This window comes from Thamnophis elegans, chromosome 1 (genome assembly GCF_009769535.1).
Source record: "Thamnophis elegans isolate rThaEle1 chromosome 1, rThaEle1.pri, whole genome shotgun sequence".
In the NCBI taxonomy this organism is placed as follows: domain Eukaryota; kingdom Metazoa; phylum Chordata; class Lepidosauria; order Squamata; family Colubridae; genus Thamnophis; species Thamnophis elegans.
Window position 1 is genome coordinate 31,749,058 of NC_045541.1, and position 18,089 is coordinate 31,767,146.

General features: G+C 37.6%; 1 protein-coding gene across 1 annotated transcript in view; it reads left to right on the forward strand.

Moving 5' to 3' along the window:
* The window catches only part of DPP4 (dipeptidyl peptidase 4), a 71,450-nt gene that overhangs the window by 22,399 nt on the left and 30,962 nt on the right, over nucleotides 1-18,089 (forward strand). The window contains exons 10-16 of the mRNA XM_032210812.1: nucleotides 3,557-3,660; nucleotides 4,234-4,363; nucleotides 5,771-5,809; nucleotides 11,544-11,648; nucleotides 12,672-12,739; nucleotides 14,006-14,059; nucleotides 15,346-15,464. Of these exons, the coding sequence (XP_032066703.1) occupies nucleotides 3,557-3,660; nucleotides 4,234-4,363; nucleotides 5,771-5,809; nucleotides 11,544-11,648; nucleotides 12,672-12,739; nucleotides 14,006-14,059; nucleotides 15,346-15,464 (619 nt within the window). The remainder of the gene's footprint in view (nucleotides 1-3,556; nucleotides 3,661-4,233; nucleotides 4,364-5,770; nucleotides 5,810-11,543; nucleotides 11,649-12,671; nucleotides 12,740-14,005; nucleotides 14,060-15,345; nucleotides 15,465-18,089) is intronic.

Sequence of the window (18,089 nt, forward strand, 5' to 3'; positions counted from 1 at the left end):
TGATTACTGTGACTTAAGTCAATAGCATCTGGCAGCTCTGAAGTATTCTATTATCTCTAGGGAAACAGGAAATGAAAGCAATTGAAGGCTATGGAATATTTGAGTTTCTAAAATGTTTTGTTGAAGAGCACTTGGATGATCAATGGAAAAAGGAACACTTCAACTCAATGGGTTGCATAGCAAATAAGGGACTAAGGACCATTAGCTCTGTTATAAAAAGGGAGGAGCGGGCTAGGTTACAGCTATTACTCCTTTGGAAGACAGATTTCCAGGCTTTATTTTTTATTAAACTAGGCTGATATATTTTCCAGGGCAGATGTGAATTGTTTTTTTTTTTAATGTATGCAATGGAACTATACTTGGTTTCAGCTTTGTCAAACTTTAGAAACTGGTATGCTCTCAATAGTTCTAGGGCACCGGTGTCAAACTCGCTGCGTCACATTGCCGTCACATGATGCTTTGCTATGTTTTTCCCATTTGTGGAGCTGGGATGGGTGTGGCCTGTGCATGATGCCAATTTGATACCCATGTTCTAAGGTCTTTGCAGAGGCCATTTCCTCTGATGTTCCATAGACTGATCATGTGGCTGTAATATCCCATGGCCAGTCCAGGACATGATGGGCAAGAAGCTTCAATGTATTGTAGAGAATGTGGTATTGCTTTAAGTGTGCTAGCATTTTCAGTGGTTCAGCAAAGTGAGGAAAAATGTCCCAGCTTGTCATGCATTTTAAAAAGTAAAGGTAACTTCTTTTCTGGAGTAGAATGAGTATGAGTGGGACTTTATTCCTGCTGTCATTCATCTTGGCATGGAACGTCTGAAGTAGCTCACCCATATTCTGTTTCAGTAGAATCTTAAAATCCCTAATGGGACATGATCTGGACACATGTTGGTCTGTTTAGTTCTCAGAATCATGTAACTGAAAATATTTGACTTATCCTAAAGTTATTTCTGGAAGTCAGAAAGGCAGTACAGGGTAAAATTAAATTAGTTGTTATGCATATTTGCAATTGATACAATGATGTCCTGATGAGATTGCTTCTATCATCAAGATTAAAGCTATGGTTTATTTCAAGAGGAAGCAGTTGTTGATCAAAGATCAAGAGTAGTTCTAGGAGGAATTTTGATTGAATTGTAATGTAGGAGGAAGATGGTTAGCATTCCCTTGATCAGTACTTAAATTAGATTTGGTGACACAATGTGCTTTTCATTAGAAAGTACAAACAGAGCTGTTGGTGTCCCCCTTGTCATTTTCAAATCATGACCTAATTATTATGAGACTCTCTGGTGCCACTATCCACTGCAAGAAATCTGAACATTATATTGGTCCACCCCCAGCAACTGATGGAGCTAGAGAAATTTCAGAAAGAGCGTGGGATTGTTTCTCCTGGCCTGCTAGATCAGAGGTCTTCAAACTTGGCAACTTTAAGACTTGTGGACTTCAACTCCCAGAATTCTCCAGCCAGCTATGTTGTCAAGTTTGGGGCCACCTGTGCTAGATGATCCAGCTGAAGTCTTGGTTGCTGCTTGGAATAAGGGGGCGGCTGAGACTTTGGTTTAGATTGCATTCCCTGCGTTTTACAGAGACGTTGGGAGAGATGAAATGGGAGAAGAAACATCTAGAGTAGCAGGCCCCAACCTTTTGGGCACCAGGGATTGTTTCCGTGGAGAAAGGTTTTTCCTCAAACTGGAGGGGGCACAGTTTTGTGTGTTGCCTGCATCACACAGATGGGCGGGTTGTTGGAATGCCATGGACTGGGGGTTGTGTACCCATGATCTAGAGTGCCACTAAATTCAACAAAGAAGGAGCTTGATTGAATATGGGCTAGAATCACTTTTAAGGCCTTGTGGCACTACGATGGCAAAGCAGCAATATTTTCCCACTCTTATTGCAGCCGCAGATTGTCATATGCAGCCCTATTTCACCTCCTGTATAAGGGGGTGCTAGGAAACTTTGTCAGGGATGTGTGAAGGAAATGGCTCAGCATTTTAGATTCACTTGCAGTTTGACACTGGCCTTATTGAAGGACGAGAGGAGATGCCTAGAGTAAAATCTTGCCCAGTTATCTGGGAATGGTTTGAGCCTGTTGGAGCTGAGGAAGTAGACAGAGACGTGAGCTAAGCCACATTCTCTTTAGATCTAAGCCACCTCCTGGGGTATGGCATGTGAGTGAATGTTAGTGGTGGTGAATTCTTCTTTGAGTGAGGAGTTTTTTTCCTTTGCCTGTTAAGGAAGCTTTATCCACCACCTCTTCAAGACCCCATCATTGGACCTCTTAATACTGGACAATTTTTGCTCAGTGTATTCTTTTTGAGGAGGGTGATTAAGAAGGTGGTTGTGCAGCATCTTCAAAGGATCTTTAAAGGACCATGGGACACAGTGGCTCAGTGGTTAAGACGCTGGGCTTTTCGATCAGAAAGGTCAGCAGTTCAGCGGTTCAAATCCCTAGCGCCGTGTAACGGAGTGAGCTCCCGTTACTTGTCCCAGCTTCTGGCAACCTAGCAGTTCAAAAGCAGGTAAAAATGCAAGTAGAAAAATAGGGACCACCTTTGGTGGGAAGGCAACAGCGTTCTGTGCACCTTCGGCCATTAGTCATGACACATGACCACAGGGACATCTTCGGACAGCGCTGGCTCTTCGCCTTTGAAACGGACCCCCTAAAGTCGGGAATGACTAGCACATATGTGCGAGGGGAACCTTTACCTTTAAGGACCATGGATTAAGCAGATTATCTGGATCCTTTTCAGTCAGATTATGGACCTGGGTATGGAACAGATACATCAGTTGTTCTTTTGCATGTTCTCTGACATAGGAGGATGACGGTTCCTCCTTTGTGTGGTGCCTACATTGAGGATGTTCTCCCCACTGAAGCTCTTATGAGCTTCCAAAGTTCCCTCAAAGCCTTTTTATGCCAGCATGCCTGGGAATCCCTACAGGGACAGGTGAACCAGTGAGGTGGCTCCATTAACACCCGTTGTATATATTCTTTGTTTTAGCACTGTTCATGTAGCTTTTTAAAAATGCTTTTTAATAATTGTATATTAACAGTTTTAAATATCTGTGAGATGGGCAGCAATCTAAATTAGATTAAATATATTAATAGTTCAAAGCTAGGCTCATTTTCAGAGATTAAATTAATAATGGACTACGACTAATGTATGAAATTCTAATTTATTTTGAGGGGTATGTTTAGTGTTTTCAGTCTTAATCTGAAAATAGAAAATCATTTTCTATAATATAAATTTTCACTATGTCATGTGATTAGGAGTTAATGTTACATTGATCTCTAAAAGAATAATCATTCACAAAATATGGGTGGTCATAATGTATCCTGAATTGGCTGCTTTTACTAATGTAGAAAAATTACATTATGTTTAGTACTGGCCTTCAAATTTTTAGCTATGAACCTCTATAAAACACAAATTAATTTAAAAAATATATATAAACAAATTTTTCTTACATTTCATGTTGAGCTTTAAAAGCTAAGCCTTTGTAATTTTCTAATTAGCATTGCCATTTGGACAGAATCTGTTTTAATATGTTTTAATTTTATCCAGGCAGGTGCTATAAATCCAACAATAAAACTATTTGTTGTCAATATTGAAGCCCTTTCCACAAAAAATATCTCAGAAATTGTTGCACCATCTAGTATAACATCAGGGTAAGTCCAAGTAATATACTTTGTTCTGGTGAATGTTGTAGATTATTATTGTAATTATTTTATAATTATTGAGTAATAAGATTTTTAAAAACATTCATTTATTACATTAAAAATCCTGTGGAGACTTCATTTATAAATACTGGATTTTTTTTTTCAATGTGTACTCAGCTGGATCATTCATTTTTTTTTATCATATTTATTAAAACTGCCCAAGTCCAAGAAGATTCTGGAGGGCAAATAATAGGATATACACATAATTAATTGTCCAAACTAAAACACTGTAAAAGTTTTTTTTATATCCTAGTGACAAAACTTGAATATGTGAAGAGAAATATATAAGCTGAATTATTTGAGTAGTTTATTATATAAAATATAAAGGATATTATAAGCCAGGATGAGCCATATCAGCTTCTATATTTGAACATATTTTTCAAACATAAAAACAAATGTACAAATATTAATATAGTCTCTCTCTCTCTCTCTCTCTCTCTCTCTCTCTCTATCTCTATCTCTATCTCTATCTCTATCTCTTTATCTTTATCTTTATCTTTATCTTTATCTCTTTATCTCCAGGGATCACTACTTGAGTGTTGTAACATGGGTGACTGATGAAATACTTTGTCTGCAGTGGCTTAACAGGATTCAAAACTTTTCTATGCTCACCATCTGTGATTACTCTAGTGATAAATGGCAGTGCCCAAAGGTATGAGTGAAGTTGGATTGTAACAATAGCAATAGAACGTAGACTCATATAGCGCTTCATAGTGCTTTCCAGCCCTCTCTAAATGTTTTATAGAGTCAGCCTATTTCCCCCAACAATCTGGGTCCTCATTTTACCAACCTCAGAAGGATGGAAGGCTGAGTCAACCTTGAGCCGGATAAGACTCGAACTACCAAACTGCTGGCAGACAGCAGAAGTGGCCTGAAGTACTACATTCAAACCACTGTACCACTGCAGCTCTTAGAGGTTGTAGAGGTTGAAGGGTGAAGATTAGCTTGACAGTGCAAGCAAACAATTATATCCTTTTTTGTTAATAGGGAATGAATGGTAGGTGGGGTAAATAATGGAGTTGGTGGAGAGATGCTTGGGAAAACGTGACTTGGGAACGGGAGAGGCAGATTTGTGGAGTCCTCTCTGAGCTTCATTGTTTTCTTGCACATGTTTCATTACCCAACTAGTTAACATCACTGTTACTACCTGATGATGCTCCTTACTAATGAAATACCTGCAAGAAAACAATCAAGGTCAGAAATTATCAGGACCCCCATGGTTCAACCCGGCACTATAAATAAGACCTGGCAGCAAAGATGTTCACCCTCATCCCCTAGACTCTGTATCATGCCCTGCATGGGCCTTATTTTGAAAACTACTTGGAAACTGTGTTTGGTACAAAATGTAATGGCCAAGATATTAGCAGGTAAGCACCTGCTATAATCCTGATTCTCTGGTTGTTTCATTGGATATGAATAGGTTTCTGAGTTGAATTCAGAATGCTGGTTTCTGTATTCATGGTGGCACAGTGGTCAGAATGTGGTAGTGCAGGCAACTACTACTGACTGCTGGCTGACTGTAATTTGGCAGTTCAGTTCTCACTGGCTTAAGGTTGACTCAGCCTTCCATCCTTCCAAAGTAGGTAAAATGAGGACCGAGATTGTTGGGGGCATAATGCTGACTCTGTAAACCACTTAGGAGGACTGTAAAGCACTGTGAAGCAGTATATAAGTCTAAGTGCTATTGCTATTTAAAAAACATAGCTTGTTTCCTGTCTACTAAAAGGACTGCCTCTTTCATATACCTAATGGGTCATGCAAAACTAACGGGTATGTTTAAAATAGGCATTGCCTTTTATAATGTTGTTTTTAATAAATTTAAGATGATTGGGCTGCTGATATTTATTTGGATAGGTTTTACGTACTTATATGCATGTTTTTGTTTGGGTATTGTAATTCCCTAAGTCTTGGGAGTGGGGTAGTGAATCAATCAATCAATAAAAAAGCCATCTATTTGCAGAAAATTTTGTAAATATTGATATTAATCTTGAAAGAGAGAAGAGCTAGATTAACAGACAGAGATTACTAAAACAATGAAGATCTTTCTCTTTTTCCTCAGGAGCGTCGTGAAGAAAGTAAAACTGGCTGGGTTGGCAGAGTAAGTACAGTGATTTAAGGATCAACTTATATGTTGCATGGCAGCCAAGCATCCGTTCCTGCAGAGGGAGCATAGCTAAAGAGATACCTTACAGTGAGGAAATGAAGCATTTCATTGTACCCGGCAGCTGTTTTCTATCAGAAGCATCTATACTCTTTCCTTCCTTGCCAGATTCTAGCCCCATATTAGTAAGATAAAGACAAGCTTGGAACAGTGTTATAAATATTTGTTAGCATGTGTATATGTGGGTTTCAGGGCAGGAAAAACAATTGGTTGAATACAATTAGACCTTCTATTTCCATGTTGCTTCTTAAAAGCACTGGGCCAATAAACAATCTGAACAATACTGTATGTTATTATTTTGTAATGTATAGTTTACTATATAGACACAAAGTTAGCTCTTAATAACTTTTTTTCCCATGTGGAATGTTGAGGATTTTTTTTTCAAGGCCATTTGGAATTGCAATTATACTCCCACCCCCTGATGTGTGAAATACACTGACTTCTCAACTTTTTAATTAACCCTGTAACCAAGTCTTCGTTATAGTCTTTGTTATATTTTGCAGGTCATATGGAACCCACATCTCTCTCACATTTCTGTCTTGCAATCCCTAATTTTTAAAAAGGATGTGTGATATATAATGTCATTGCAGTCTTTTCTCATTCTCTTCAAACAGTAGTCAAAGAACCAAACATTGTGCAAGAAGTTGTCACATTATAAGTAGTTTTAATCAGTTATTACAAGAGGACTCAAAAAGATGAAACTTGATAGCAACTTTATTTTTTGTGGGATATCATCATATCCATTTATCTTTAGAAGAATGGAACTATTGCTAGGACTTCGTGTTAATGAAATTAATGTAAATTATTATTTGCTGATTTGGCTATTCATCCTGACATTGGCAATTTGTGTGGATTCAGCAAACATTGATATTTCTGATTTCATCTTTAAGATTATCTTTTTGTGGTTGGCATATTAAGTTAAAAAGTAGTGGCTAAGATGCTGAACTTGTAGATCAGAAAGGTCGGCAGTTCAGCGGTTCGAATATTTAGCACCGCGTAACAGAGTGAGCTCCCGTTACTTGTCCCAGCTTCTGCCAACCTTGCAGTTTGAAAGCATGTAAAAATGCAAGTAGAAAAATAGGGATCACCTTGGGGGGAAGGTAACAGCGTTCCATGCACCTTTGGCATTTAGTCATGCTGGCCACATGACCACGGAGATGTCTTTGGAAAGCGCTGGCTCTTTGGCTTTGAAATGGAGATGAGCAGCACCCCTAGAGTCGGGAAAGACTAGCACATATGTATGAAGGGAATCTTTACCTTTACTTATATTAAGTGGAACCTAGTGTTTTCATATCTAATGCCTACAACTAGCAGTTGTTCACATTTTGGGGACATAGAGGTATCCTCGGCTTACAAACATTTGTTTAGTGACCTAAAAAAGTGACTTTTGAAAATTTTCCATGCTGATAATCATTGCAACATCCCCATGGTCATGTGATCAAAATGTGGATGCTTAGCAACTGCCTTGTGATCACCTTTCTGACAAATGAAGTCAATGGGGAAGCCAGATTTACCCAACAGCCATATTACTAAGTTAACAATGCAGTGATTAACTTAACAACTGTGGCAAGAAAAGTTATAAAATGGGACAAAACTTACTTAACAACTGTCTTGCCTAGCAACAGAAACTTTGGGATCAATTATGGTTTCCCCCATTGACTTTGCTTGTCAGAAACCAGTTGGGAAAGTTACAGATGGTGATCCAATGTCATTGGGACAGTGCAAACGTCATAGATACATGCCAGTTGCCAAGTACCTGAATTTTGATATTGTTATCATGGGGATGCTGCAATGGTTATATGTCACTTATTTCAGTGCTGTTGTAAACAAATAGTTATAAATCAGGGCTGTAAAATGAATATTGTATGGTCAGTAGATTGCCAGATTCTGCCTCTAAAAGGAGAACAAGTTTATAGGAACAAGGAGCTGTACAATAAGATTACTAAATCTATATGTAGGAATAATGCTTCCCCCCCCCATTAACATTTGCTTAAAAGAGTCGTGTTTTTTTTAAAAGCATCAAATATAGACCCACCCTGCAAAATAATGGAAGTTAGTATCTTCTGCTGTCAAACCTGATCAGAAAAGAAAGACCTTAATATAACTAACACATTTTAGCTCTTCACGATAAAATCTCAGGAAGCAACGTGATAAGCAGATTGTGTATGGTGTGAACAGTGAAGCAAACGGAAAGGAAAGAAAAAAAAGGAGGAGTATAAATCTACTATAGAAATAGGAAAAAATAGGTTAACATTATTATTGTCATGCTTGTTCCACTATGATTTATATATGCTCAGATAAGTCAGTTACATCAAGAAAATACAAGGTATCTTATTACTGTATAAGACATATTACCTGAAACTTCCCTTGTTTTAAATGTCCCTGAAAATTTGATTGGGATAGAATAAAAAATGGGTACAGCCAGCGATAAAATAATTTGGATGGACATGGATCTCTTTGTGTTCTTGAGCTATATCTCCAACTCCCATCAATACTAGCCAACTGGTGGAAATGGTGCTAGAATGCTTATTCTTTACAAGTAAAAACTTCAAAAAAAATTTAGAAAAACAAAACAAAACATTTAAAAATGTGCATTAAAAAAGACAAAAACACAAATACATATTTTGTTTCCTCCTAGTTGATTATTGATAGATGTATTACAACAATAATAGCATGGCATTTTTGAAGAAAGACGTTTCAAAAGATTTTTTTATTCAGTTGTAATTCATCTCTTTACCAAGTTTTTTAAGATTAAGTGTATATGACACTCTAAATTGTTGTTGAATGCAATAAATAAGAACAAACTCAATTCCAAGAATGAACTATTGTTCCAACAGCTCTGATAAGATAACAGTGAGCAATTTGTTCACTGGTGATTTTATGAGGATGTTAATGGCTTTTTAAAGGTAATTGCTTGACATGTTTTGTGGAATTATTCAAATGGGGTATTAGAGTTCTACTGTACTGAAATAAATTTGTTGTCTGCAGTAAATTATGAAGTGTGAAAAAAGATGGTTTTTACTCAGTTGGAATATTTAATGAGATTAAATTCAAGTAATTTAAATTCAAGTAACTTCAAGTAAGATAGTGACACTGATTGCAAAAATGTTCTCTGCATTTATCAACAAAATAGCTTTCCTCAGGCAAAATATCTTCCAGAAAAAAAATCTGTCAATTCCTAAAAGTTTTCTCAAAGACAAACTTAAAACTGCTGACATAGATGCACTTGAAGGTTACTTACATGCTCTAAGACAGGGGTGTCAAACTCAATTTCATTAAGGCCACATCAAGTTGGTGTTGGACCTTGGGGGGCCGGGGTGGTGTGGCCAGGGTGGGTGTGGCCAGGGTGAGTGTGATGGACTGAGCACTCTGCCAGCAAAAATGGGCTCCCAAGCTCCATTTCGGCTGCGATGGCCTCCTGCAACCCTCTATCAGCAAAAACAGAGCTCAGGAAGGGCACATGCAACCCTCCCAAGCTCCATTATTGCTGGCAGAGGCATGGACTGGTCCTTCACCGTTTCCAGATCTAAGCATCTCATGGGCCGAATCCAGCCCTGGGCCTTGAGTTTGACACTCCTGCTCTAAGAATTGACACATTGATTCAAGTTGGTGTGCTAATCAATTTGAAGATTCCTTACGGATGATTAAGCCATTCAAGCTACAGGATATAGATGTGTCAAAAGGATGACAAATACAAAACCAGTTTCAACTGAGAAGTTTATTTACACCTCTGATAGAACAAGAAGATGGCAGTGATTGTGGTTAGCACTAATTTCCCCAATTCGTTTTTTTTTTAGACAGTTTAAGTGCAGTTCATAATCTTTTTTAAAAAGAAAGCAGAAAAAGGTCTTCATCTCAATGAAAAATAAGGGAGAAACTATTTTAATATTGTTTTGAACAGCTATCTAGCACACCACTCTGAATGCCAAAGAATGTGTGAGTTTGAATATTTTGATTAACAGTCAGAATTACCTTAAGAAGTGGGGGCTGTGTAAGGATAAGATAATAGGACTTCATTTCAGGATTCAAGTTATTTCTTCAAAATAGGGAACTGCCCTCAATAGATATTGCATTCGAATTTAATTTCTTTTGTCTTTCTGTATTAAAAGATGTATTCTCTTTTACTTCCATTTTTGTGGACATTTTGTACAATATCAGATTGAGTTGAAGATTTTTTTTCTTTGTTAATTTCTTAGGAGCTCATATGTAACTTGAAAATCTTCCTATTCCTGAGATAAAAAAATATTTTTGAGACATTTTTTAAAATTCAGTGTGATTTTGTTGTTCATATATTCATTTATTATTATTCAAATTTATATATTTGTAATTGGAACTGTCTTCTAAATTGGAGGGAAAAGACTAAACCCTAATCATGTCTTTATGCTACAAAGCATTTTATGTTGCATTATAGAATTTTTTTACTTTTTACTTATCAGAAGGCTGTAAGACAGTGGTGTCAAACTCAGGTCATCACATGATGTATCGCAAGTTTTTTCTCCTTCGCTAAACTGGGTGTGGGCGTGGCCAGCATGTGATGCATCTGGGCCATGGGCCGCGAGTTTGACAGCCCTGCTGTAAGACAATGGGAATCTAATCTTCAGAGATCATGGTTAGGGAGTAACAGGTGAAGGACCTTTTGGAAGATAGATGGTAATACTGGTAACTGAGGCAAAAGACTTCTGGCAGGATCTTTTTGACGTTTTCTAAGATTCCTGGGTGAGGAAGTTTGAAATCCTTTCATATAGGTTCATTTATGCCACTTCAAATATAATTTCTTTTTTCAAAAAAATAGGTTTCTATGAATAACAAATTCATTTCCTTGCGATTTGTTAATATGCTATTTAGAAAAGTTGACTTTAAAGCTAACATTAATAAATATAATTAGTGATTGACAGTACCAATAACAGCAACAATTTAAAAATTAGAAAAAGTGACTATTTCTTTGTGTAGTACAGATATAAAAATATTGAACAACTAGGTCTTCTGCCAAAAAGGGCTGAAGATCACTGATGCAACCCTCCAAGATTTCTGTTGAATGTACGGAATAGCATAATAGTATTAAATCAATGATATATTCAGTTTACAGAAGAGCTACTGGACAAGCCAGTGTTCTCAGCAGAGTAACATAAGTAAACGTACTCAATATAAAACAGTTGAACTGAATGTTTTGGTTAAATTTCAGTGGTTGTGAACTTTAAGGTATCAGAATTTGAGAACACAAAACTGGGCAGAGCTAGAGGGTTGGCCTCTCTTTGCTTCCTTCAAACTATTTATTGCTTTGTAAATATTCCAAAGTCTATATATGTCAACAAATCTTACATTATGATTTCCTTTTTAATTAATTACCTTCCATTTCTTATATTACAAAAACAACAAAAGAAAATAAACAGTACAGAAAAATGAATTGTCAAAGAGCCAAGTAATTGCAATTCGCTGATGTTCATGTTGAAGTAAAAACAGCCAATGCCACAGTAGAAACCTATGGCTTTTGTTTCATTCATTTTGAAAACATTAGGAATAACGTGACCTTTGGGAAATAAAATAATAATAATCCCTGAACAAAAATGCAATAGTCAATGTATTTCTATGAGTGGTTAAAATTAATAAACCTATGAAATAGAATACTTACTTACCATTACACCTATAACCATTTTATTGTTCTTTTTCACAGTTTCAGCCATCGGAACCTTACTTTGCTTCTGACAACATTAGCTACTACAAAATTATGAGTGATTCACAAGGATATAAACATATTCACTACATTGATAATGCAGGCGTAAGTAATGAGTATTTGTGCATGTTTCTTTATATTTGTGCAGGGTTGTTCATAAGGAAGGGCAAAGAGAGGCAAATATTGACACCTGTATGATGTCATTACTCAGTGCCATGGCTTATGTTCTTGCATAAGACATAATGAGAGCATTTTTTGTGATAATGTGTTTACTTACATATTATCATTTTTGAGTTATCAGAGTTTGCTGCAGACAAATTTTGAAATGACTCTGGCTGAAGCACTCTACAATGTGCTAGAGTCATAACACAGGCAGAGGCTGGTAGAGCCAAGGCCATCTCAACAAATACTGAGCAAGAAAGGAGGGGACTGTCTGAAGAATTTTCCATTTATCCAGTTGGGCAATGTGACCTGTGACACTTGGGGGGAGGGAATCATGTTCTCTTAATTATACTGAACCAGAGGTAGGTTTCTGCCGGTTCACCCTGGATCGGATGAACCAGTAGTGGCGGTGGCAGGAGGCTCCACCCTCCCACCTGGACACTTCTGCACAGAAGCGTCACATGAGCGCACACATGCACACGAGCGAACCGGTAGTAAAATAAATTGAAATACACCACTGTACTGAACCACAGGAAATATTTAGAATTGGCTTCACATTTTAATGTGCCAGTATGATGTACTCAATAAAGAGAATCTTCGAGAAGAGTTCCAGTCTCAGGGTTCTGACGTGGTTGGGATCATTAAAAAGAGCTGAGGTGGCACAGTGGTTAGAGTGCAGTACTACAAGCTACTTCAGCTGACTGCTAGCTGCAGTTCAGCAGTTCAAATCTCACCAGCGCAAGGTTGACTCAGCCTTCCAAAGTAAGTAAAATAAGGACCCAGATTGTTGGGGGCAATATGCTGACTCTTAAAACTGCTTAGAGAGGGCTGTAAAAGCACTGTAAAGCAGTATATAAGTCTAAGGGTTATTGCTATTGCTGTTATTTGGAACCATGACAATTGTTTTGTGTATGAATGTGTAACATATTTACGGAGATTCATATTTTAACTCATCTTTATACTTAGAACGTTAAACCTATTACAAGTGGAAAATGGGAAGTAATCGATATAGCTGCTCTAACAAATAAAACCCTGTGAGTATCCATTGATAACTTTTGAATATGTGTGTGGCAGATACCTAACTCATTCCTTTTTAGAGATAGCCTTTTCTGTTTGTCCTGCTTTTGTCTATTGTATTAGAATTGAGACTGAATGAAAGCTTAGCATAAGAAATTTTGCATGGCAATGTTATGCTCCCTTGCCTTTTATACTGAGTGTGCTGACTTTCCTTTTCTTTCATTTATGTCTTCTTGTTAAGCCAAAATCTCATGATTTTTGAGATATAAATCTTCTATTCCAATCTCATTAAGGCACGTTTTTATTTTTACATCCCACTGGATTCTATGTGACAAGTTAATCATTACTAATTTAAGCTTTTAAGATTTCAGTAAGACCCAAGTGCCACTAATTTTAGTTGAACTGGGAGCCTATCTGTCAAAATAATCCGTGCTCAATGAGTAATATTCTACAATAGAATAGCGCTGAGGTACATTGTCTTCTATCCTTGATTATGAAAATACCATTCTCTTTCCCCCAATGTCTGCTTTCTTTACATAGGACCCACTGTTAATACTTTATCTTTATTGAAATGCAATCAGAAAATGCAACACTGCATCATCAAATAAGAATAACAAATATACACAGAAGCACACACATATAAAATCTGTAGATGTAATACAAAGCAAGCATAAAGTGGAATAATGTAGTATAAACATGCTACCCCTCCCCATTGCATACAAATCTAAACAAAGTCAACAACAGATTGTAGTTACTTAAGAAATAAATCCTGGAATGTTTCACCAATTTGTTTCCTACAAGTCAGTCACCTATTATATTTTCTCATGATGAGATGTTCCACAGAAAGCATATTAGAATTGTTGAATACATTCCTATGATTTAATATTTATTTATTATAGCTTCTAAATACATAATATATTCTCTAAAAGTATTCTGCATATTCAGGGGGAAAATGGATATTCAGAAGTAGAGATCTATGCTGGCAGTTGTCTATTAAGTAATAATTGCACTTGTTTCTCCCTTATTTAACACATTTATATCGCTGCCCAACAACTTTGAGTAACTTATAAGATTAAAAATTCACATTACAATAAATGTTCTTCTTTATCTGTATAATGACATACTTTCCATTTTTTGTGGTAGCATAATGTCTTTCCCAGTTTAGAGACTCATGTAGAATTGAACTTATGTATTATTGTCCTAGGAAATTTTTGTTACAATAATCTAAATGATTATTAAGATGATGTATTAATCCATCTATAATCCATTTGCTTATTTCACAGATACTTTATTAGTAATGAATTTAATAATACTCCAGGAGGAAGACAACTTTATAAGTAAGATGCTTTTTTATTATGGTTCTGCTATACAGAGCCTACATAGCATATATCTTTATTATTTTTCACATTTTTTAATTGCCTACCTCCAGTTTGTTCTAGTGCTTAAAATGCTAGCTTGGGAACGAGGAGACTGTGAGTTTTAGACCCACCTTATGCATGAAAGCTGGCTGGGTGACTTTGGAACATAACCAATAACTTTGGTTATTATTGGGGGAAAATAGGAGGAAGAAGGAATATTAGTTTGTTTGCCGCCTTGAGTTACTGTAGTTGTAAACAGAAATAAATGTGGGATAAAAGTGAAATAAATAATACCCTAATGTAAGGGTGATAATAATGATATAACAATTTCTAAATTCAAAATTAAATTCTGGAAATACAAGTCATAAACTGATGGGCGAAGCAAGTATGCTGCTGGTAGGGTAAATTGGACACATTTGTAAATAAATTGAATTATTTAGATGAGAAAAACTGATGACAGTGCATTTATGGAATTCTGAATCCATGGAATGATATTGATTAACAATATTTAGCACTAAAACATTGAAGCCCTTGCTTTACTGCAGGTAAAGTAGACAATCGAAGAAAAAAGAAGAGAAATTTGAATTAAATAATTACTTGAAGGCAAGCATATAAGCAGCAAATGTCCATTGTAGTTTGCAAAGAAATACCCTTAGAGTAGCAGAGGAAAAAAATGTATATAAAGATGAATTGATCTTTGAGAGAAAGTCAGCACTTGTTTAGAAATTGAAGTTGTAAACCATGCTATTACCACAGTGGTGGGTTCCGGATCCTGTTCCAACCGGTACCGTTGGAACAGGCCCAGTGCCCATTGGAACGGGCAATGCGCGCATGCATCTTAGCACCTTCACGAGCCTCCACCATGCTCTAGCTGCTCAGTGGAGCATCGCGCAGGTGCTGTACGCACTGTGCACATGCACGGAAGCTCTGAAGACTTAAAAAACCAGTAAGGAACTCGGGCAAGCGGGCAGGCCCTCCAGAGCACAGTACCAGAATGGTATCTGGTGCTCCAAGCAGGCTCTGGTACGCCCGTACCAGTACGTACCGCCTGCAACCCACCACTGCATTACCAGCACATAAAAAAAGAACATGAAGCATTGGTGCACCCAAATATAAATTATTCTGGCCATCAAAGGGATGCAAAGGGGGGAAAAAACCCTGATGAATGTTCCTGTTGAAATCAAAAGTATTTGTAGTGGTGTGCCTTTATGACGTGCAATAGAATACAAATTTCTTCTACCTTTCTCTTTCCCTCATTTTTACAGAGTGGACTTAAAAAGTGGCCTGAAAACATGTATCACTTGTGATTCAAAGGTGGAAGCATGTCAGTATTTCTCTGTATCCTTCAGCACAGACGCAAAATACTATAAACTGAATTGTTATGGTAAGTATTACAGAACTCCCTATCCTTACAGAAATGCAACTCCATCTTTAAAAGTCCTAATAGTTAATAATTTCAGAGTATAAGACACACCTTTTCCCCTCAAAACAGAGGCTGAAAATCTGGGTGCGTCTTATACACTGAATACAGCATTTTTGCAAAATGGCTGTGCAGAGCCTGTAGGAAGCTTTTAGAGAGCTTCTGGGGGCTGGGGAGGGCAGAAATGAGCAAAACATGGGCCATTTCTTGCTCAATTTTACTCCCCCCCCAGCCCCCAGGAGCACTATATAAGCTACCTAAAGGCTATCCATGCCTTTTTTGACAAAAACATTTTTTGCTCATTTTTGGGCCCCCACCCCCCAGGAGCACTCTGCAAGCCCCCTAAAGGATATTCATGCCTTTGTGTGTGGGGGGGGGAACAGGCCCATTTTCACAAAAAATGGGCCAGTTTTGGGAGGTTTGCAGAGTGCAAAAACTTTTCTTTTAAATTTTCCTCTTTAAAATGTTGCTGCGTCTTATACTCTGAAAAATATGGTACATGTTGCGTCTTTAATCCATGATTCAAAGAACTACTGTTGTTTGGATGGTCATAAGCATAAACATTTTCAAGTGCTTCATGTACTTCACAGCCATCACCATTTGGCATTTTTTTAAAATTGCATTTTTTATTCCTGCCTTTCCTCTTAAGAAGTAAGGCAACAGATGCTGTTAAAAACACTCACCTCAGAGGAACAACTTTGTGATATAAATTGGGCTGAGAGAAAGGGATGAGTTTCAAGATCAAGGGAAGGTTTGAAGCTAGGTCTCCCTACTTCCAGTTATCATCGGAACCATCATCGGAACTAGAGGATGGGCTGCAATTATGCTCTTCTTATACATTGATGTCTCCACGGGTTTAAAAAATGAAGAGTATCACAGTGCATCATGAAATATAAAGTTTTTTTTTTAAAGACCTACTAGAAAACTTTTCTTCAGCTTGGTTGCTTATCAGGCAGCATTAACTAGAAGAGCAGTAATTGGTGTGATCATTTTCAATTTGGCCGAATTTATCCCCTTAAAAGAGGCCAGTGTGCTTGAATATTTACTGCTAAGATTTAAAACGATATTGACCATCCGCATATACTTTGTAGGACTATTGTTTGTGGAGAGAGGCAAGCAAGGACCAGCCCTTTGAGCTGCGTATTTGTGTGTGTGTGAGAGAGAGAGAGAGAGAAAGAGAGAGAGAGGGAGGGAGGGAGGGATGGAGAGAGAGAGAGAGAGGAAGGGAGGGAGATAATATTGGAATTGGTTAGGGCAATGCTAATCTAGCACCCCCATCCCCTATGTTCATTGTGGAAGATCCCTGAAGGGAAAGCTATACCGAGAATATGACAGCTTCTTTGCCTCAGCCAAAAGCAGCAGAAGTTGCATTAGGAGTACACTCCTGTTCCTGACGCTTTAGTGGAGATGACTTTCCACCCACCCACTATTGGGAGACATGTTCTTCTCCTGCCCACATTTCTTGAAATTTGCTTCCCCTGTTACTCCGCACATTTTCCAAAGCAGCCATTCTCTTCTCCCTGAACAGCTGTAGAGTCCAACTGCTGGCCTATCCTTTCTTCTCTTGGTGCTGAGAGGACCTTTAAAAGCAGCAGGGAGTCCCCATTTGCTTCATAATGTGATGTCAGGGAGGATCCATAAGCAGCCAATCAACATTGGCAAGTTGCTCAATCACTGGAGGCTTTTCAGAAATAATTGAAAAATCATTTGTCTGAAATGATATAGGCAGTGATGGCTAACCTTTTTGGCACAGAGTGCCCAAACCGGAATGCACGCACACACCAGGGCACCAGAAACCTGATGACCAGCTGGCTAATGTACATGCACACCTCGGAAAGCCGATAACCAGCTGGCCGGCGCACATGCGCGCATCAGGAACCCGACAACAGCTGGCTGAGCTGGAGTGACGGTGCGCATACCCACAGAGAAGGCTTTGCGTGCCACAGGTTCGCTATCACAGATATAGGGACTCCTACTTGAGTAGGAAGGTGGACTAGAAAACCTCTAAGGTCCTTTCCAATTCTGTTATTCTGATTGCAAGCGGTATATGAAGCGGTATATAAGTCTACTGCTATTGCTATATTGCAATATATGTCAGTAAGATAGAAGTGATAGAAAGTATGGGCCACATGTTGCCCATGGGTCAGGACTTTGAGGTCTTTGTTCTAAAAATGACGCTGTACTTTGGGCATCCAAATGTGAAGAACAAAACTGATTTTTGACTGGCAAGAGTAGAAAGACAAAAATAATAATAATCCCAGCCTTCAATTTCCAGCTTATTAGCTGATATTACAATTGGTATTAATTTGTTGAAGGAAAAGCATTTTGTTTACAGTGTTATTTGTTGTAGAATAGAAAAAAAGATATACTAAATTAGCTTATTTCAAAATCATAAAATTAGTATGACAGTTAGCATTAATTGGTTCAATTGAATGTAGTTTTTATTTACAGTATTTATTTATTTTAAATATATTTATGGATTACATGTTGTACCTGATTAAATAATCTTTCCACTAAATCATTGATTAAAGCTGCAAAGGAAGAAAATGCAGAATAAAATGCAAAACATAAGAACATCTCAGTCAGAAC